At 38.1% G+C, this 22,897-nt stretch overlaps 1 protein-coding gene across 1 annotated transcript in view; it reads right to left on the bottom strand.

Annotated features, from left to right (window-relative positions):
* The window catches only part of HERC2 (HECT and RLD domain containing E3 ubiquitin protein ligase 2), a 278,735-nt gene that overhangs the window by 224,693 nt on the left and 31,145 nt on the right, over positions 1-22,897 (bottom strand). The window contains 1 exon segment of the mRNA XM_043554905.1: positions 17,574-17,711. Coding sequence (XP_043410840.1) covers positions 17,574-17,711 — 138 coding nt within the window.

The raw sequence follows: 22,897 nt of genomic DNA on the forward strand, positions 1-22,897 counted from the left end.
CCAATGCAGGGGCACCTGGGTGGCTCAGTCAGTTGAGCACCTGACTCTTGATTTCAGCTCAGGTCATGATCTCACAGTTGGTGGGACTGAGCCCCATGCTGGGCTCCACACCTTCAGCACAGATTCTCTTTCCCCCCTCTCTGACCTCCCCCACCAAAATAAATCAATAAACATTTTTTTAAAAAGTCAATCCAACAGGAGGATATAACATTTACAAATATTTATGCACCCAACAGAAGACCATATAAATATTTAAAGCAAATCTCAATAAACCAGCATGGGACTTTGATATTCTCCTTTCATCAATGGATAGATTATCCAGTCATAAAATCAGTAAGGAAATATCACCTTAATTTACACATTAGACCAGATGGACATAGCAAATATATACGGCAAAACAACTGAATATACAGTCTTCTCATGTCAACATGGAAATTCTCCAGGATATTAAACCAACAAGAAAAGTCTTAATAAATTTAAGAATACTGAAATCACATCAAGCATCTTTTCCAACCACAATGGTATGAAGCTAGAAATCAATTAATTACAAAAAGGAAATTGGAAAATTCACAAATATGTGGAGATTCAGCAGCACACTACTTGGCAACCAACGCTTCAACCAAGAAATCAAAAGAAATCAAAAAATACCTGGAGACAAATGAAAATAAAAATAGAGCATACCAAAACTCATGGGATGCAGCAAAAGCAGTTCTAAAAGAGATAGGCAATAAACGCCTACATCAAGAAACAAGATACATCTCAAATAAACAATCTAATTTTACACCTCAAGGAACTACCAAAAGAAGAACAAATGAAGGATAAAGTTGATAGAAGGAAGGAAAAAACAAAGATCAGAGATGAAATAAAGAAATAAGTAATAAAAAGCAAAAGAAAACATCAATGAAACCAAGAACTGGTTCTTTGATAATTTAAATAAAATTGACAAACATTTAGCTAAAGTCACCAAGAAAAAAAGAGAGGACTCAAAATCAGAAATGAAAGAGATGTTAGACTGACAATACAGAAATACAAAAGTTCATAAGAAACTACTATGTACTTACTACTATGTAAGAAAATTTAATCAATAATCAAAAACCTCCCAACAAAAAAATGTCCAGAACCTGATGGCTTCACTGGTAAATTCTGTCAAACATTCAAAAAAGAATTAACACCAACCCTTCTCTTAACTCTTCCAAAAAAATTGAAGAGGAGAGAACACTTCCTAACTCATTTTATAAGGCCAGAATTATAAATACCAAGGCCAGATGTGGACATCACAAGAAAAAAAAAAAAATACAGGCCAATTTCCCTAATGAACATACACGCCAAAATCCGTAACAAAATATTACCACACTGAATTCATAAATACATTAAAAGGACAATACATACACCATGAACATATGGGATTTATTCCCAGAGATGCAAGGATGATAAACATCCACAAATCAATCAATGTGGTGTATACATTAACAAAATGAAAAATAAAAATCATATGATAATCTCAATAGATACAGAAAAAGCACTTGAAAAAATTCACGATCCAGTTAAGATAAAAGCTCTCAACAAAGCAGGTATAGACAGAATGTAACTCAAGATAATAGAAGCCATGTATGACAAGCCTACAGCTAACAATGACTTAACAGTGAAAACCTGGAAGCTTTTCTTCAAAAATCAGGAACAAGACAAGGATGCCACTTCATTCAACATAGTATAAGAAATCCTAGCTAGAGCATTCAGGCAAGAAAAAGAAACACAGGCATCCAAATTGGAGAGGAAAAAATAAAACTGTCACTATTTGTAGATGACATGGTATTCTACAGAGAAAACTCTGAAGACCACCAAAAAAAAAAAAACAAAAAACAAAAAACTGTCAGAGCTAATAAGCAAATTTAGTACAGTAAAATACAAAACTCAATACACAAAAATCTGACTCATTTCTATAAATAATGAACTATCGGAGAAATAAAGAAAACAATCCCACTTATAACTGCATCAAGAGAAATAAAATACCGAAATAACCCAGAAAACCGCCAGAGGATTAGCAGAACGGAGTCTCCAGAGCCAAGCGCAGACGAGAGGCCCACAGGCCCACGGAAGAGGGTAGGAAGGACAGCGAAGCGGTGCGCACTCCACGGACTGGCGGGAGGGAGCGGGGCGGAGGGGCAGCTCGCTGGCCAAGCAGAGCCCCCGAGTCTGGCTGACAAAAAGCGGAGGGGCCTGACGGACTGTGTTCCGACAGCAAGCGCGACTTAGCGTCTGGGAGGTCATAAGTTAACAGCTCTGCTCGGAAAGCAGGAAGGCTGGAGGACAAAGGGAGAGAGAGCTGCTGAGCCCCCAGACAACAGAGCTCAGTTTGGTGGGGAACAAAGGCGCTCGCCAGCGCCATCTCCCCCGCCCATCCCCCAGCCAAAATCCCAAAGGGAACCAGTTCCTGCCAGGGAACTTGCTCGCTCTGTGCAAACACCCAACACTGTGCTCCGTGCAAACACCCAACTCTGTGCTTCTGCGGAGCCAAACCTCCAAGCAGCGAATCTGACTCCCTCCCACTGCCACAGGGCCCCTCCTGAAGTGGATCACCTAAGGAGAAGCGAGCTAAGCCTGCCCCTCCTGCCCCCGTGCACCTTGCCTACCCACCCCAGCTAATAGGCCAGATCCCCAGCATCACAAGCCTGGCAGGGTGCAAGTAGCCCAGACGGGCCACGCCACCCCACAGTGAATCCCACCCCTAGGAGAGGGGAAGAGAAGGCACACACCAGTCTGACTGTGGCCCCAGCGGTGGGCTGGGGGCAGACATCAGGTCTGACTGCGGCCCCGCCCACAAACTCCAATTATACACCACAGCACAGGGGAAGTGCCCTGCAGGTCCTCACCACTCCAGGGACTATCCAAAATGACCAAGCGGAAGAATTCCCCTCAGAAGAATCTCCAGGAAATAACAACAGCTAATGAACTGATCAAAAAGGATTTAAATAATATAACAGAAAGTGAATTTAGAATAATAGTCATAAAATTAATCGCTGGGCTTGAAAACAGTATGGAGGACAGCAGAGAATCTCTTGCTACAGAGATCAAGGGACTAAGGAACAGTCACGAGGAGCTGAAAAGTGCTTTAAATGAAATGCAAAACAAAATGGAAACGATGACAGCTCGGATTGAAGAGGCAGAGGAGAGAATAGGTGAACTAGAAGATAAAGTTATTGAAAAAGAGGACGCTGAGAGAAAGAGAGATAAAAAAATCCAGGAGTATGAGGGGAAAATTAGAGAACTAAGTGATACACTAAAAAGAAATAATATACACATAATTGGTATCCCAGAGGAGGAAGAGAGGGAAAGGTGCTGAAGGGGTACTTGAAGAAATTATAGCTGAGAACTTCCCTGAACTGGGGAAGGAAAAAGGCACTGAAATCCAAGAGGCACAGAGAACTCCCTTCAGACGTAACTTGAATCGATCTTCTGCACGACATATCATAGTGAAACTGGCAAAATACAAGGATACAGAGAAAATTCTGAAAGCAGCAAGGGATAAACGTGCCCTCACATATAAAGGGAGACCTATAAGACTCGTGACTGATCTCTCTTTTGAAACTTGGCAGGCCAGAAAGAATTGGCACGAGATCTTCAGTGTGCTAAACAGAAAAAATATGCAGCCAAGAATCCTTTATCCAGCAAGTCTGTCATTCAGAATAGAAGGACAGACAAAGGTCTTCCCAAACAAACAAAAACTGAAGGAATTTGTCACCACTAAACCAGCCCTACAAGAGATCCTAAGGGGGACCCTGTGAGACAAAGTCCCAGAGACATCACTACAAGCATAAAACATACAGACATCACAATGACTCTAAACCCGTATCTTTCTATAATAACACTGAATGTAAATGGATTAAATGCGCCAACCAAAAGACATAGGGCATCAGAATGGATAAAAAAACAAGACCCATCTATTTGCTGTCTACAAGAGACTCATTTTAGACCTGAGGACACCTTTAGATTGAGAGTGAGGGGATGGAGAAATATTTATCATGCTACTGGAAGCCAAAAGAAAGCTGGAGTAGCCATATTTATATCAGACAAACTAGACTTTAAATTAAAGGCTGTAACAAGAGATGAAGAAGGGCATTATATAATAATTACAGGGTCTATCCATCAGGAAGAGCTAACAATTATAAATGTCTATGCGCCAAATACCGGAGCCCCCAAATATATAAAACAATTACTCATAAACATAAGCAACCTTATTGATAAGAATGTGGTAATTGCAGGGGACTTTAACACCCCACTTACAGAAATGGATAGATCATCTAGACAAATGGTCAATAAAGAAACAAGGGCCCTGAATGATACATTGGATCAGATGGACTTGACAGATATATTTAGAACTCTGCATCCCAAAGCAACAGAATATACTTTCTTCTCGAGTGCACATGGAACATTCTCCAAGATAGATCATATACTGGGTCACAAAACAGCCCTTCATAAGTTTACAAGAATTGAAATTATACCATGCATACTTTCAAACCACAATGCTATGAAGCTTGAAATCAACCACAGGAAAAAGTCTGGAAAACCTCCAAAAGCATGGAGGTTAAAGAACACCCTACTAACGAATGAGTGGGTCAACCAGGCAATTAGAGAAGAAATTTAAAAATATATGGAAACAAACGAAAATGAAAATACAACAATCCAAACGCTTTGGGACGCAGCGAAGGCAGTCCTGACAGGAAAATACATTGCAATCCAGGCCTATCTCAAGAAACAAGAAAAATCCCAAATACAAAATCTAACAGCACACCTAAAGGAAATAGAAGCAGAACAGCAAAGGCAGCCTAAACCCAGCAGAAGAAGAGAAATAATAACGATCAGAGCAGAAATAAACAATATAGAATCTAAAAACACTGTAGAGCAGATCAACGAAACCAAGAGTTGGTTTTTTGAAAAAATAAACAAAATTGACAAACCTCTAGCCAGGCTTCTCAAAAAGAAAAGGGAGATGACCCAAGTAGATAAAATCATGAATGAAAATGGAATTATTACAACCAATCCCTCAGAGATACAAACAATTATCAGGGAATACTATGAAAACTTATATGCCAACAAATTGGACAACCTGGAAGAAATGGACAAATTCCTAAACACCCACACTCTTCCAAAACTCAATCAGGAGGAAATAGAAAGCTTGAACAGACCCATAACCAGTGAAGAAATTGAATCGGTTATCAAAAATCTCCCAACAAATAAGAGTCCAGGACCAGATGGCTCCCCGGGGGAGTTCTACCAGACGTTTAAAGCAGAGATAATACCTATCCTTCTCAAGCTATTCCAAGAAATAGAAGGGGAAGGAAAACTTCCAGACTCATTCTATGAAGCCAGTATTACTTTGATTCCTAAACCAGACAGAGACCCAGTAAAAAAAAAGAACTACAGGCCAATATCCCTGATGAATATGGATGCAAAAATTCTCAATAAGATACTAGCAAATCGAATTCAACGGCATATAAAAAGAATCATTCACCATGACCAAGTGGGATTCATTCCTGGATGCAGGGCTGGTTCAACATTCACAAATCAATCAACGTGATACATCACATTAACAAAAAAAAAGAGAAGAACCATATGATCCTTTCAATCGATGCAGAAAAGGCCTTTGACAAAATCCAGCACCCTTTCTTAATAAAAACCCTTGAGAAAGTCGGGATAGAAGGAACATACTTAAAGATCATAAAAGCCATTTATGAAAAGCCCACAGCTAACATCATCCTCAACGGGGAAAAACTGAGAGCTTTTTCCCTGAGATCAGGAACACGACAGGGATGCCCACTCTCACCGCTGTTGTTTAACATAGTGTTGGAAGTTCTAGCATCAGCAATCAGACAACAAAAGGAAATCAAAGGCATCAAAATTGACAATGAGGAAGTCAAGCTTTCGCTTTTTGCAGATATCATGGTATTATACATGGAAAATCCGATAGACTCCACCAACAGTCTGCTAGAACTGATACATGAATTCAGCAAAGTTGCAGGATACAAAATCAATGTACAGAAATCAGTTGCATTCTTACACACTAACAATGAAGCAACAGAAAGACAAATAAAGAAACTGATCCCATTCACAATTGCACCAAGAAGCATAAAATACCTAGGAATAAATCTAACCAAAGATGTAAAGGATCTGTATGCTGAAAACTATAGAAAGCTTATGAAGGAAATTGAAGAAGATTTAAAGAAATGGAAAGACATTCCCTGCTCATGGATTGGAAGAATAAATATTGTCAAAATGTCAATACTACCCAAAGCTATCTCCACATTCAATGCAATCCCAATCAAAATTGCACCAGCATTCTTCTCGAAACTAGAACAAGCAATCCTAAAATTCATATGGAACCACAAAAGGCCCCGAATAGCCAAAGGAATTTTGAAGAAGACGACCAAAGCAGGAGGCATCACAATCCCAGACTTTAGCCTCTACTACAAAGCTGTCATCATCAAGACAGCATGGTATTGGCACAAAAACAGACACATAGACCAATGGAATAGAATAGCAAGCTGAGAACTAGACCCACAAACGTATGGCCAACTCATCTTTGACAAAGCAGGAAAGAACATCCAATGGAAAAAAGACAGTCTCTTTAACAAATGGTGCTGGGAGAACTGGACAGCAACATGCAGAAGATTGAAACTAGACTACTTTCTCACACCATTCACAAAAATAAACTCAAAATGGATAAAGGACCTGAACGTGAGACAGGAAACCATCAAAACCTTAGAGGAGAAAGCAGGAAAAGACCTCTCTGACCTCAGCCGTAGCAATCTCTTACTCGACACATCCCCAAAGGCAAGGGAATTAAAAGCAAAAGTGAATTACTGGGACCTTATGAAGATAAAAAGCTTCTGCACTGCAAAAAAACAACCAACAAAACTAAAAGGCAACCAACGGAATGGGAAAAGATATTTGCAAATGACATATCAGACAAAGGGCTAGTATCCAAAATCTATAAAGAGCTCACCAAACTCCACACCCGAAAAACAAATAACCCAGTGAAGAAATGGGTAGAAAACATGAATAGACACTTCTCTAAAGAAGACATCCGGATGGCCAACAGGCACATGAAAAGATGTTCAGCGTCGCTCCTTATCAGGGAAATACAAATCAAAACCACACTCAAGATATCACCTCACGCCAGTCAGAGTGGCCACAATGAACAAATCAGGAGACTATATAGATGCTGGTGAGGATGTGGAGAACCGGGAACCCTCTTGCACTGTTGGTGGGAATGCAAATTGGTGCAGCCACTCTGGAAAGCAGTGTGGAGGTTCCTCAGAAAATTAAAAATAGACCTACCCTATGACCCAGCAATAGCACTGCTAGGAATTTATCCAAGGGATACAGGAGTACTGATGCATAGGGCCACTTGTACCCCAATGTTTATAGCAGCACTCTCAACAATAGCCAAATTGTGGAAAGAGCCTAAATGTCCATCAACTGATGAATGGATAAAGAAATTGTGGTTTATATACACAATGGAATACTACGTGGCAATGAGAAAAAATGAAATATGGCCTTTTGTAGCAACGTGGATGGAACTGGAGAGTGTGATGCTAAGTGAAATAAGCCATACAGAGAAAGACAGATACCATATGGTTTCACTCTTATGTGGATCCTGAGAAACTTAACAGAAACCCATGGGGGAGGGGAAGGAAAATAAATAAATAAATAAAAAGAGGTTAGAGTGGGAGAGAGCCAAAGCATAAGAGACTGTTAAAAACTGAGAACAAACTGAGGGTTGATGGGGGGTGGGAGGGAGAGGAGGGTGGGTGATGGGTATTGAGGAGGGCACCTGTTGGGATGAGCACTGGGTGTTGTATGGAAACCAATTTGACAATAAATTTCATATATTAAAAATAAATAAATAAATAAATAAATAAATAAATAGAAAAGTGCTTAACAGTTAAAAAAAAAAAAAGAAGAAGAAGAAAATACCTAAGAATAACTTTAACAAAGGAGGCCAAAGACCTGTACACTGAAAAATAGAAGATACAGATGAAAGAAACTGAAGATGACACAAATAAATGGAAAGATAATACGGGGCGCCTGGGTGGCGCAGTCGGTTAAGCATCCGACTTCAGCCAGGTCACGATCTCGCGGTCTGTGAGTTCAAGCCCCGCGTCGGGCTCTGGGCTGATGGCTCAGAGCCTGGAGCCTGTTTCCGATTCTGTATCTCCCTCTCTCTCTGCCCCTCCCCCGTTCATGCTCTGTCTCTCTCTGTCCCAAAAATAAATTTAAAAAAAAAAAAAAAGCTGATAAATGGAAAGATAATACATATTCATGAACTGGAAGAATTAATATTGTTAAAATGTCCATAGTACTTAAAGCAATCTACAGATTTAAAATCCCTGTCAAAATTTCAATGGCATTTTTCATAGAAACAGAATGATCCTAATAGTTGTATGGAACCACAAAAGACCAGATAGTCAAAGCAATCTTGAGACAAAGAACAAAGCCAGAGGCACCACACTCCCTAATTTCAAACTACATTACTATGTCATACTAATCAAAACAATATGGTATCGACATAAAAACAGACACACAGGGGCGCCTGGGTGGCGCAGTCGGTTGAGCGTCCGACTTCGGCCAGGTCGCGATCTCGCGGTCCGTGAGTTCGAGCCCCGCGTCGGGCTCTGGGCTGATGGCTCAGAGCCTGGAGCCTGTTTCTGATTCTGTGTCTCCCTCTCTCTCTGCCTCTCCCCCATTCATGCTCTGTCTCTCTCTGTCCCAAAAATAAATAAACGTTAAAAAAAAACAAAAAAAACAGACACACAGATCAATGGAACAGATTGGAGCCCAGAAATAAATGGTCAATTAATTTACAACAAAGGAGCCAAGAATATTCAATGGAGAAAGGACAGTTTCTTCAATAAATGGTGTTGGGTAAACTGGACAGGCACACACAAAAGAATGAAACTGGACCACTATGTTACACCACACACAAAAATTCACTCAAAATGGATAAAAAACTTGGATGTAAGACCTGAAACCATAAAAATCCTAGAATTCAACATTTGTGATAAGCTCCCTGACACAGACCTTGGCAATGATTTTTTCAACCTGACACCAAAAGCAAAAATAATCAAATGGGACTATAGCAAACTAAAAAGCTTCTGCATAGCAAAGGAAACTATCAACAAAATGAAAAGGCAACCTACCAACTGGGTGAAAATATTTGCAAATGATGTATCTGATAAGGGATAAGGTGTTAATATCCAAAATATATTTTTAAAAACTCATACAACTCAATTGCAAAAAAAAATGTAATTAAAAATGAGAAGAGGATTTGAATATACAGTTTTCCAAAGAAGACATACAGGTGGACAACAGCTATATGAAAAGGTACTCAACAACATTTATCAAGTAAATGTAAATAACAACTATAAATCAATATAACCTCACCTCTATTAGAATGGCTAGAATATAAAAAAAAAAAAAAAAAAAAAAAAAAAAAGAAATAATGAGTCCTGGTTAAGATGTAGAAAAAAGGCAACACTCTTACACTATTTTTGGGAATGTAAATTGGTGCAGCTACTATGGAAAACAGTAAGGAGGTTTCTCAAAAAAATCAAAAATAGAATTACCATATGATTCAGTAATTCCACTTCTTGGTATTCATGTGAAGAAAACAAAAACGCTAATTTGAAAAGATATATGTACCCCCATTTTCAGCATTATTTACAATAGCCAAGAAATAGGAACAAACTAAATGTCCACTGATGGATAGATGAGTAAAGAAAATATGGTGTATATACACATTGTAATATTATTCAGACATAAAAAAGGAAATACTGCCATTTGTAACAACATAGATGGACTATGAAAGTATTATGCTAAGTGAAGTAAGTCCGACGTAAAAAGATGGATTTTGAAGGCACTATGCTAAGTGAAATAAATCAGATATAAAAAGATAAATACTAGATTATCTCACTTGTATGTGGAATGTAAAAACAAAACAAAACAAAATCAAACAAACAAAACCAAGCTCAAGGATACAGAGAACAGATTAGTAGTTGTTTGAGTCACTGGGGTAGGGTGGTTGAGGAAGCAGGCAAAACAGATAAGGGGATCTAAAGATACACATTTTCAGTTATAACATGAGTAAGTCATGTGGGTGTAGTGTTCAACAGTGACTATAGCTAATACTGTACTGCATGTTTGTAAGTTGCTAGGAGAGTGGATCTTAAAGGTTCTCATCACAGAAATTTTTTTTAATTATATATGGTGACTATGGTAACTGGACTACTATGGTGATCATTCTTATATATGTAAATACCAAATCAAGATACTATACACCTGAAACTAACATATTACATATATCATTATATCTCATACTTATTATATATCTCATACATATTATACCTCATCTTAAAAAAAGAAAAAAAAATGAGCAGCCACAGGACCTATGGGAATATAATAAAAGATCTAACACTTTTCTCATTGAACTTCGGGTGGTTAAAGAAGGGGGTGGGATTGAAAAAGTATTCTAAGAAGTAAAGCTGAAAACTTCCCATATCAGCAAGATGTATATCTACAAATCTAAGAAGGTGAGCAAATTCCAAACAGGATGTACCCAAAGAAATCCACACTAAGACACATTAAAGGCAAAGAAAATATTGTAAAAGCAGCCAAAGAAAAACACCTTAACTATGGTGGAATAACAATTCGTGTAACAGCAAATTTTTCATCAGAAACCACAGAGGCCAGCTGAAAGCAACAAAATATTTTTAAAGTGATGGGGGAAAAAAAGGAATCATTAACACAGAATCCTAAATACAACAAAAACCTCCTTCAGGAATGAAAGGAAAATAAAACATTCTCAGATGAAGGAAAACTAAGAATATATGTCATCAGCAGACCCACACTAAAAGAATGGCTAACGGAAGTTCTCTAAACAGAATGGAAACAATAAAAGGAAAACCTTGGCACTCAGGAAGGAAGAACACTGTAAGTAATACATGGGTAAATACAATAGTATTTTCTTCATCTCTTGACTTTTCTAACATGTCTGAACCTTCACCCAAAAATTATAGTATTACCAAATGTGGTTATAAATACAAGCAACAAAATATTTAAGGCAATCATATAAACAGAAAAGGATAAAGGGAAGGTTTCTGTACATCAATCAAACTGGTTAAATGACACAACCAGGAAACTGTCCTTAGTTATATAATGTATTAACCACACAAACTACTAAAAAGGATACACAAAAAAATCAACTCAAAAACACTATAGATAAATCAAAATGAAATTCTAAAAATGGTCAAGAGAGGCAGTATGAACAAAACAAAAATGAATAAAACAGAGCAAAGAGAAAATGTAAAACAGAAGTCTTAATTTAAGCTACAATTTATCAATAATTACATGAAATTCAATGCAGTCTAAATGAAGACACCAATTAAAAGACAGATATTGGCAAAGTAGACTAAATAACAGAACCCAACTATAAGCCATATACAAGAAAGTAACTTCAAATGGGCAAAAGTAAATGGACAGAAAAAACAAAAAGCATGCAAACAGAAAGCAAGAACGGGTATATTAGTGTCAAATAAACGTCAGAGCAAAGATAATTACTAGAAACACAGAGCAACATTAAAAAATGAGAAAAGGTGCCTGGATGGCTCAGTCAGTAAAGTGTTTGACTTAGGCTCAGGTCATGAACTCACAGTTCATGACTTCAAGCCCCCAATCAGACTCTGTGTTGACAACTCAGAGCCTGGAGCCTGCTTTGGATTCTGTGTCTCCCTCTCTCTCTGTTCCTCCCCACTTGTACTCTGTCTCCCTCTCCCTCAAAAATAAGATTAAAAAACAAAATTTTTTTTTCAATATATGAAATTTATTGTCAAATTGGTTTCCATACAACACCCAGTGCTCATCCCAACAGGTGCCCTCCTCAATACCCATCACCCACCCTCCTCTCCCTCCCACCCCCCATCAACCCTAAGTTTGTTCTCAGTTTTTAAGAGTCTCTTATGCTTTGACTCTCTCTCCCACCCTAACCTCTTTTTTTCTTTTTTTTCTTCCCCTCACCCATGGTCTTCTGTTAAGTTTCTCAGGATCCACATAAGAGTGAAAACATATGGTATCTGTCTTTCTCTGTATGGCTTATTTCACTTAGCATAACACTCTCCAGTTCCATCCACGTTGCTACAAAGGGCCATATTTCATTCTTTCTCATTGCTGTTGACTGCCACAATTTCTTTATCCATTCATCATTTGGTGGACATTTAGGCTCTTTCCATAATTTGGCTATTGTTGAGAGTGCTGCTATAAACATTGGGGTACAAGTGCCCCTATGCATCAGTACTCCTGTATCCCTTGGGTAAATTCCTAGCAGTGCTATTGCTGGGTCATAGGGTAGATCTTAAAAAAAAAAATTTTAATGAGATAATTGTTAATCCACCATTAAAACATAATAATTCTAAATGTGTATGCACCAAACCACAAAATATGTGAACAACAACAACAACAAAAAAAAAAACTGAAAAGAGAAAAGGACATTTACATACCCTTACAGTTGAAGACCTCAACATTTCTCTCAACAACTGACACAACAAGACACAAAAGAATGCAACAACACCACTGGATCTACCCACAGGATCTTGGATTGGAACAACCAACACAATCTAATCAACATGTTTCAAACACTCCAGCAAATAGTAGAATACACAATCATTAACAACAAATATCAAAACAGTTATATCCTGAGCCACAAAACAAACCTCAACAAATTTAAAAGAAGTGAAATCACAGAGTATGTTCTCCAAAACAATGGAAACAAACTAGAAACAGAAAAATTCAGTTACAGAAAAATAATGGGAAAATCGCCATACTCCTGGGAACAAAACAACACACTCTTAAATAATCCATGGGTCAAAGAGGAAGGGATATCAAAAATATACTGACTTGGGGCACCTGGGTGGCTCAGTCGGTTGAGCATCCGACTTCAGCTCGGGTCACGATCTCGCGGTGTGTGAGTTTGAGCCCCGCGTCGGGCTCTGTGCTGACTGCTCAGAGCCTGGAGCCTGTTTCGGATTCTGTGTCTCCCTCTCTCTCTGACCCTCCCCCGTTCATGCTCTGTCTCTCTCTGTCTCAAAAATAAATACATGTTAAAAAAAAAATATATATATATATATATATATATACTGACTTGAATTAAGTTGTAAATAGAACACAGCAAAATGCAGGGCATGGGGGGAGTTAAAGCAGTCATGAGAGAAATGTACAGTACTGGCGCGCCTGGTGGTTCAGTTGCTTGAGTGTCCCACTCTTGATTTCAGCTCAGGTCATGATCTGATGGGTCATGAGATCAAGCCCCGCATCAGGCTATGCACTGACACTGCAGAGCCTGCTTGGGATTCGCTCTATCCCTTCTCTCTATACCACTTCCTTGCTTGTGTTTGCTTGCTTCTCAAAATAAATAAATAAACTTTAAAAAACAAAAAGAAATGTACAGTACTAAATACATCATCTGAAAAGTGGGAAACTTTCAAATCAATAAATATAAGCTCCCATCTCAGCAACTTAGGAAAAAAATAGCAAGATAAATCAAAAAGTAAGCAAAAAAAAATGGAAATAACTAAGAGCAAAAACAGTAAGATTGAAAATGGAAAAAACAGTAGAGAAAAATCAATAAAACAGAGAACTGGTTCTTTCAAAAGATCACAAAAACTGACACACCCATAAACAGGACTGACAAAAAACAAAAAGAGAACAGACATGAATTACAAATATCAAGAAAGAAACTGGCTCAGGGCTCCTGGGTGGCTCAGTCGGTTAAGCGTCCAACTCTTGATTTCGGCTCAGGTCATTATCTCAGTGTTCATGAGATCAAGCCCCATGTCGGGCTCTACAATGACAGCACGGAGCCTGCTTGAGATTCTCTCTTGCGCTCCCTCTTTCTCTGATCCTCCCCCATTCACACTCCTACTCTCCCAAAATAAACTTAAAAAAAAGAAAGAAAGAAATGGGCTCTACAGATAATTAGGAGCTATTAGGGAACAATTCTACACATATAAATTAGACAACTTAGACAAAATGGGCAGATTCCTCAAAAAATACAAACTACCCCAACTCAGCAAATATAAAACAGATCATTTAAATTGCCATACAACTGGGGCACCTGGGCGGGTCAGTTGGTTTGACTTTGGCTCAGGTCATGATCTCACAGTTCATGGGCTCAAGCCCCACGTTGGGCTCTGTGCTGACAGCTCAGAGCCTGGAGCATGCTTTGGATTCTGTGTCTCCCTCTCCTTCTGCTGCTCCCCAACTCATTCTCTCTCTCTCTCTCTCTCTCTCTCTCTCTCTCTCTCTCTCTCTCTCAAAAATGAATAAACATTAAAAAAAAAACTTTTTAGGGGCGCCTGGGTGGCTGTCAGTTGAGCATCCGACTTCAGCTCAGGTCATGATCTCACGGTTCATGAGTTCGGGCCCCACACTGGGTTCTGTGCTGACAGCTCAGAGCCTGGAGCCTGCTTCAGATTCTGTGTCTCCCTCTCTCTCTGCCCCTCTCCCACACACACTCTGTCTCTCTCTGCCTCTCAAAAATAAATAAACATTAAAAAAATAATAAAAAAAATAAATTAAATTAAAATTAAAAATTAAAAAAAATTTTAAAAAGAAAAAAAACTGCCATACAACTATTAAGAAAACTGAATTCATAATTTAAGAATCTCAAAAAGGAAATCACAAGATTCAGATTGCTTCACTGAAGAATGTTACCAAATATTAAAACATAATTGACAGATTCTAAACAATCTCTTCTGTAATACAGAAAAGGGAATATTCCCAATACATTTTAAGAAGCTAGTATTAGCATGATATCAAAACCCAAAACAGTACCAAAAAAAAAAAAATTACAGAATATTGTTCTCGTGAATTTGGGCACAAAAATCTTTAACAAAATATTAGTAAGTAAAATTAACTTAATTCTAGAATTAATAAAAAGAATATCATCACCAAGTGGTGTTTATTCCAAGAATGCAAAGCTGGTTCAATAGTCAAAAATCAGATCCTTCATATTAACAAACTAAAGGGGGGGAAAAAATCACATGACAAATCAAGCAATGTAGGAAAAGCATTGGATAAAATTCGACACTCATTCACAATAAAAACTTTCAGGAAACTGGAATAGACAGGAACTTCTTCACCTTTATAAAAAGCATCTATAAAACTTATGCTAACATTATAGTTAACAATGAAAAGACTAAATGTTTTCCCCTAAGATCAGGAATAAAGTAAGGCTGCTCTCACCACTTTTATAAAACATAGTAAAGAAGTTCTAGCCAGAACAATAAGGCAAAAAAATTTAATAGAAAACACATAGATTGGAAAGGGAGAAATAAAACTGATTGTCTACACAGAAAATTCAAGAAAGCCTCCTAGAGTAATAAGGTTGCAGGATACAAGATAAACATATAGAAATAAATTGTATTTCTATATACTAGCAATGAATACATGGATATTAAATTATCCACTAGCAATGAACACATGGATATTAAGTTATCCAAAAGTTATTTAACAATTTGTAAGGAAAGGCAAAGGAACCAGAACAGCTAGAACAATATGAAAAAATAATAATAAAGTGGGAAGAACCAGTCTATCTGATTTTAAAACTTACTCTTAGTTATAGTAATGAAGAGCATGCTGTGGGCAGAGAGATACACATATGGATTAGAACAGAATAGAGAAACCAGAAATAGACCACACAAGGATACCCAAATAATTCTTGACAAACGTGCAAAACCAATTCAATGGAAAAAAGGTAGCCTTTTCAAAAAATGGTGGAGCAATTATTTATAAGCAAAATAATAATAATAAAATAAAAAATAAAAAATAAACCACTTGACTTAAACCTCACATTGCACACAAAATTTAACTCAAATGAAACAGGAGCACACATGAAAAACATAAAACTACAAAACTTTTAGAGAAAAAACAGAGGAAAATCTTCAGGCTCAAGGTCTAGGCAAAGAAGAGAAGGAAGAGGAGGAGGAGGAAGAAAAAGAAAGCAAAATCTATACTGAACTTTATCAAAATTTTGAAACTTTTGCTGCGCTAAAGACACTGTTGAGAGGGTGAAAAGATAAGCTATGAACTGAGAGAAATTATTTGCAAACCATATATAAGACAAAGGACTAGTATCTGGAATATATACAGAAGTGTAAAAACACCATGATAGAAAGAAAAAGAAAAATCTAACATGAATAGGTATTCTACTGAAGAAGATACACAGATGGTAAACAGCCACAGGATTCTGCAAGTTAAAACCATAATGAGATACCACACCACACACCTAATAATAAAAAAGAGTGACAACACCAAAAGATGGTGAGGACACAGAGAAACAGGATCACTCATACGCTGCTGGAAATGAAATGGTGTAGCCACTGTGGAAAAGTTTGCCAGGTCCTCAAAAAATTAAACACAGAATTACTACATGATGCAGCAATTCCATTCCTGGGTATATACACAAATAACTGAAAGCAGAACTTATGTATACTTACACTCATAGCAGCATTCACAACAGCTAAAAGATAGCAGCAACATACATGCCCATCCATGGATGAAAGGATAAACAAAATGTGATCTATACATATAATGGACTATTATTCAACCTTTAAAAGGAAGGAAATTCTCACACATACTACAACATAGATGAACCTTGAAGACATTATGCTAAATAATGAAATAAGCCAGACATAAAAGGACAAATACTTTATGATTCCACTTACACAAGGTAACCAACTAGTCAAAATCCTAAAGACAGAAAGTAGAATTGTGTTTCCAGGGGCTGAGGGTAGGGAAGAAACATGAGTTACCATTTAATAAGTATAAAGTTTCCTTCAGTTTGGGAATATGAAAAGGTTCTGTAAATGGATGGTGGTGATGATTACAAAACATTGTGAATATGTTTAATGTCACTGAATTGTATACTTAAAAGTGGTTGAACCAGTCAATTGTATGTTATGTAGAATTTACCATAATATAAAAAAAATTGTTAAGTTAAATTTTTAAGAGTTCCATAACTGGGGGTGCCTGAGTGGCTCAGTCAGTTAAGTGTCTGACTTTGGTTCAGGTCATGATCTTGCAGTCCATGAGTTCAAGCCCCATATCGGGCTCTGTGCTAACAGCTCAGAGCCCGGAGCCTGCTTCAGATTCTGTGTCTCCCTCTCTTTCCTCCCCTTCCCCACTTGCGCCCTGTCTCTCTCTCAAAAATAAAGAAACATTAAAAAAAAATTTTTAAAGAATTCCATAACTGTGACATCTGGATGGCTCAGTCAGCTTAGCATCCAACTCTTGATTCCGACTCAGGCCATGATCCCAGGGTCATGGGTTCAAGCCCCACGTTGGGCTGTGTGCTGAACATGAAACCAGCTTAAGATTCTCTCTCGCTTCCCCTCTGCTCCTCTCCCTCACACTCTCTCTCTAAAATAAATTTTAAAAAAAGAATTCCACTACCAAAAAACAAATGTTCATCTGGTCCATCTGATACTTTCCAAAGTACCAGAATCTCAGAAGTTCAGAATACATACCTGGTTGTTTGCCCCATACCCAGCTCTCTAGGATTGATCTGGCCCTACATGCAGGTGCAGGAGTTTCTTCTTCATCTCTTTTCTCTTTGTCATTCAGATCTTCTTTCTTTGTTCCACTTTGAGTATCAACTCCATCATCTAAAAAATTAAAAATCAAAAAAATATCTACAAATTCCTTTTCAAAATGTAGCATCCACTTGTCAGTCTCTTTGCAAATGTCCCTCCCAAAAATGGAAAGTTCATTACAATACTCAACATTAGCTGAAAATTTGAGGATTAAAAGAAAATTATATGAATCATCACCATAAAAGGTACAGTGTGATTTATGAAGTAATGAATGGCCCAGTAACCTTTTAATAAAGAAATCAATATATCATTCAAACTCTTCTTTGAAGCATGTCTTCTAAAATATTCCATCAATTCCTTACTACATTTCACAACTAAGAAACTTAGTCTTTTTTTTTTTAATTTCCTTAAATAATCTCAACACCCAACTTGGGGCTCAAACTCATGACCCCAAGATCAACAGTCATGTGTTCTACCCACTGAGCCAGCCAGGTGCCCCCCAGAAACTTAGCTTTGATATCACCTAATTGAATTTCATGTGAACTGCTTTTATCCAGTGACCCCCAAGTGCATCCAAAAGAAGGGAGGATGTGTAATGGGAGCATGATTCAATAATCATTTTTAACTCTATATATTGCCCTACTCCACCGAGAACCACTGCTACACAGGACCACCACCATTGACAGTATAATTCAGGAGTTTTGGGACCCAAAAGTTGAAAACCATGACTTTAGACCACTGACAATTTAGGTTTCAGTCAAGAACAAATGTCATGAAACTCCTTACAGAGCAAATAAAGACACAGCTCACCTAAACCTTGAAGTATAAACATGTCCTATCCTAGAAGGTCAATACTAAATGAATTATTTTCTACATAATTAGAAATACACATATAAATCTGTGAAAGAGATATCATATTACAAACAGGAGTATCTAAAAATAACGAAAACCAACAAGTGACAAGTACTCAGGAAACTCCCGTATTCTATAAGAAAATTATCAGATATCAAACAGGAGAAATCCCAAACGACTAATGCTATGAAGAGTTACTCAAACTCATGTTTATAAAAATATAAACTAAAACAATAAAATACTACATTGCATTCACCAAATTGGCAATCATTCGTAAACTAAAATATAAGCTCCAAGACAGGATTTTTTCCCCCTCTTTATCTGGTACTTGGTTATCCCAAGTACCTAGAACACGCAGGCCAAGAAGTAAGCCTTCAATGATCTGTTGGATAATTAAGTAACGTGAAGTGTCAGTGGAAATGTGGGGCTAGAGGCACAGGTGGCCAAAGGGTAGACAGATGTTTTTTGAAATATGTACATTTTTATACATTGCAAATATAAAATCACATAGCATCTCTAATGCTTGCTTAAGTCATAGAAAAAGACCTGGAATGAGGTTCTCAGCCCTCAGAAGCACTAGGTGAGGGGTATGCATATACACACTTCTATACACATGCGCACACATATCTTTGATACCACGCCTGAGTTCTGTCACCTGAGATTCTGGTTGAGTTGCTCTGGGACAGGACCTGGGCACTACCTTTTTTAAGTTGCTAAGTATTTCTAATATTCAGCCGGTATTAAGGATCACTAGCACAGAAGATATAATTTTACTAATAACTCAGTGTAAATGCAACTGTAAAAATAACTCAGTGTAAATGACCAAACAACATGGTAGATTTTTTTGGGTTTTTTTTAATACAATTTATTGTCAAATTGGCTAACATACAGTATGTACAGTGTGTTCTTGGTTTGGGGGGTAGATTCCCATGGCTCATCGCTTACATACAACACCCAGTGCTCATCCCAACAAGGGCCCTCCTCAATGCCCATCAGCCATCTTTCCCTCTCCTCCACCCCATCATCAACCCTCAGTTTGTTCTCTGTATTTAAGAGTCTCTTATGGTTTGCCTCCCTCCCTCTCTGTAACTGTTTTTTCCCCTTCCCTTCCCCCATGGTCTTCTGTTCAGTTTCTCAAGATTCACATGAGTGAAAACATGATATCTGTCTTTCTCTGACTGACTTATTTCACTCAGCATAATACCTTCCAGTTCCATCCACACTGCTGCAAATGGCATGATTTCATTCTTTCTCATTGCCAAGTAGTATTCCATTGTATATATTAACCATATCTTCTTTATCCATTCATCAGTTGATAGGCATTTAGGCTTTTTCCATAATCTGGCTATTGTTGAAAGCACTGCTATAAACATTGGGGTACATGTGCCCCTATGAATCAGTACTCCTGTATCCTTTGATAAATTCCTAGTAGTGCTATTGCTGGGTTGTAGGGTAGTTCTATTTTTAATTTTTTGAGGAACCTCCATACTGTTTTCCAGAGCGGCTGCACCAGTTTGCATTCCCACAAACAGTGCAAGAAGGTTCCCATTTCTCCACATCCTCATCAGTATCTGTTGTTTCTTGAGTTGTTCATTTTAGCGACTCTGACCAGTGTGAGGTGGTATCTCGGTGTGGTTTTGATTTGTATTTCCCTGATGATGAGTGACACTGAGCATCTTTTCATGTGTCTCTGGCCATCTGGATGTCTTCTTTGGAAAAGTGTCTATTCATGTCTTCTGCCCATTTCTTCACTGGATTATTTGTTTTTCAAGTAACAATGGAAGTGTTTTAGATACCACAACCTCTCTTAATGTAACAAACTAAGGCCACACAAAATAAAACTTTTTTTTAAAGTAAGACAAGTGAGAGGAGAGGCCAAATAACTATGGCACTTGTGTTTTTAACAAGTTACTGTCTTTTTGCTAAAAACTAAATAATGAAAGAATTGTTACGGAGTTTTTTAATTAAGAACAGGGGTTTGCAAAATTTTGGGGTTTTTGCATAAGTGTGAGAGAAGTGTCCTGGAATGAAAACCCGATTCTCCAAATTCAATCTTTTACAAGCAGTTAGGCATAAGATCAGTCAACATCTCTAACCTTCAGTTCTGCCATCAGTGAAAGCTCAGAAGCCCACCTCCAACCTGCTATATGACAGAGGAACACCAGCATCTGCATGGAGGACTTGGACCCAGCTCGCATGTGTCATCCCATTTGCTCCTCACCAGACACAAATAACCTTACTAGATATCTAGACCCCAACCTCCTGGAGACTGACTGGCATTCTGTAGAGGAAGAGGCAGGTCACCAGAACCCCAAATCTTTCCTGTAACAACTCAGAAGATCATCACTATGAGTTACTGCACAAAACAGAAAATGCCAGAATACTGAGAAAATTTGGAGAGGGAGAGAGGGAAGGGAGAAGGGGAGGACAGAGAGACAAAGACAGAGAATCAAAGGCTAGCACAGAAAGAAAAGGCAAGGTTAAAGCAGAGAATGGTTTCAAAGCATTACCCTCTGGGTTGTGGGCCCTGTACTGGTCCACTGCACCCATCACTCCATTGTCCACGCCTCTGTCACAACAAAGATCCTGATCCCCAAGTCTGTAGAGAAAACATCCACGGCAGCAGTGGGCACAGCAAAGGGGTTAATTCAAGGCCAGTGTACACTAGGGTCCTTAAATCCTATAAAGCAACCAGTGCCATGAGGGAGGCTCCTAGCCCTGACAATACTGACTTGAAGCTCTTAGGAGGAAAAAAATATTAAATTGAAACAAAGGTCCACAATTTGACCCAACTGGAACCCCAAAGTTTACTGAAAGAACTTATACAACAAAAAGATAAATGAGCTTTCATGACTCTATAATACAGGGTTCTTTTTATTCATACTCGGCTGTGTTGATTAAACTTGTTTACAATGAACATTATCATTCCATTAATTTAAAAATGTTTAGGGGCACCTGTGTGCCTCAGTCAGTTAAGCATCTGACTCTTGATCTCAGCTCAGGCAATGATCTCACAATCATGAGGTCGAGCCCCATGTCCGCCTCTGCACGGACAGCATGAAGTCTGCTTGGAATTTTCTCTCTCCTCTCTCTCTGCCTCTCCCCTGCTTGTGCGCACACACTCTCTCTCTCAAATAAAACTTTTTAAAAAATTATTAAAAATATGTAAACCTACTTTTCATGTTTTTAATTTAAATTTTAGTTAACATACAATGCAATATTGGTTTCAGGAGAATTCAGTGATTTATCACTTACATACAACACCCAGTGCTCATCACAACAAGGGCTCTCTTTTAACACACATCACCCATCAAGCACATCTCCCACCCACTTCCCTCCAACAACCCTAAGTTTGTTTCTATCGCTAAGATTCTCTGTGGTTTGTTTCCCTCTCTTCTCTTTTTCCCACCACTTCCCATGTGTTCATGTTTCGTTTCTTAAATTCCACATGAATGAAATCATATGGTATTTGTCTTTCTCTAATTAACTTATTTCACTTAGCATAATACATTCTAGCTCCATCCACATCGTTTCAAATAGCAAGATTTCATTCTCTTGATGAAACACACTCCATCTTCCCTATCCATTCATCAGTCAACATACATTTGGGCTCTTTCCACAGTTTGGCTATTGTTGATAATGCTGCTATAAACAATGGGATGCATGTACCCTTTCGAATCTTTATTTTTGTATCCTTTGGGTAAATACCAAATATTCAATTGCTAGATTGTAGGGCTGTTCTATTTTTAGTTTCATGAAGAACCTCCATACTGTTCTCCAAAGTAGCTGCACCAGTTTGCATTCCCACCAACAGTGCAAGAGGGCTCCCCTTTCTCTGTATCCTTGCCAACACCTGTTGTTTCTTGTGTTGGTAATTTTAGCCATTCTGAGAGATGTGAGGTTATATCTCACCATGGTTTTGATTTGTATTTCCCTGAACATGAGTGATGTTGAGCATCTTTTCACGCATCTGTTAGCCATCAGGATGTCTTCTTTGGAAAAGTGTCTATTCATTCTTCTGCCCATTTCTTAACTGAGTTGTTTTTTGGGTGCTGAGTTTGATAAATTCTTTATAGATTTTGGGTACTAACCCATTATCAGATATGTCATTTGCAAATATCTTCTCACATTCTGTTAGGCTGCCTTTTAATTTTGTTGATTACTTCCTTCACTGTGCAGAAGCTTTTTATCTTGATGAAGTCCCAGTAGTTCACGTTTGCTTCTGTTTCCCTTGACTCTGGTGACATATCTAGTAAGAAGTTGCTCTGGTCAAGCTCAAAGAGGTTGCTGACTGTGTTCTCCTCTAGGATTTTGATGATTTCCTGTCTCACATTTAGGTCTTTCATCCCTTTTGAGTTTATTTTTGTGTAAGGTGTAAGAAAGTGGTCCAGGTTCATTCTTCTGCA

This window comes from Prionailurus bengalensis, chromosome B3, assembly GCF_016509475.1.
Source record: "Prionailurus bengalensis isolate Pbe53 chromosome B3, Fcat_Pben_1.1_paternal_pri, whole genome shotgun sequence".
NCBI classification, from domain to species: Eukaryota; Metazoa; Chordata; class Mammalia; order Carnivora; family Felidae; genus Prionailurus; species Prionailurus bengalensis.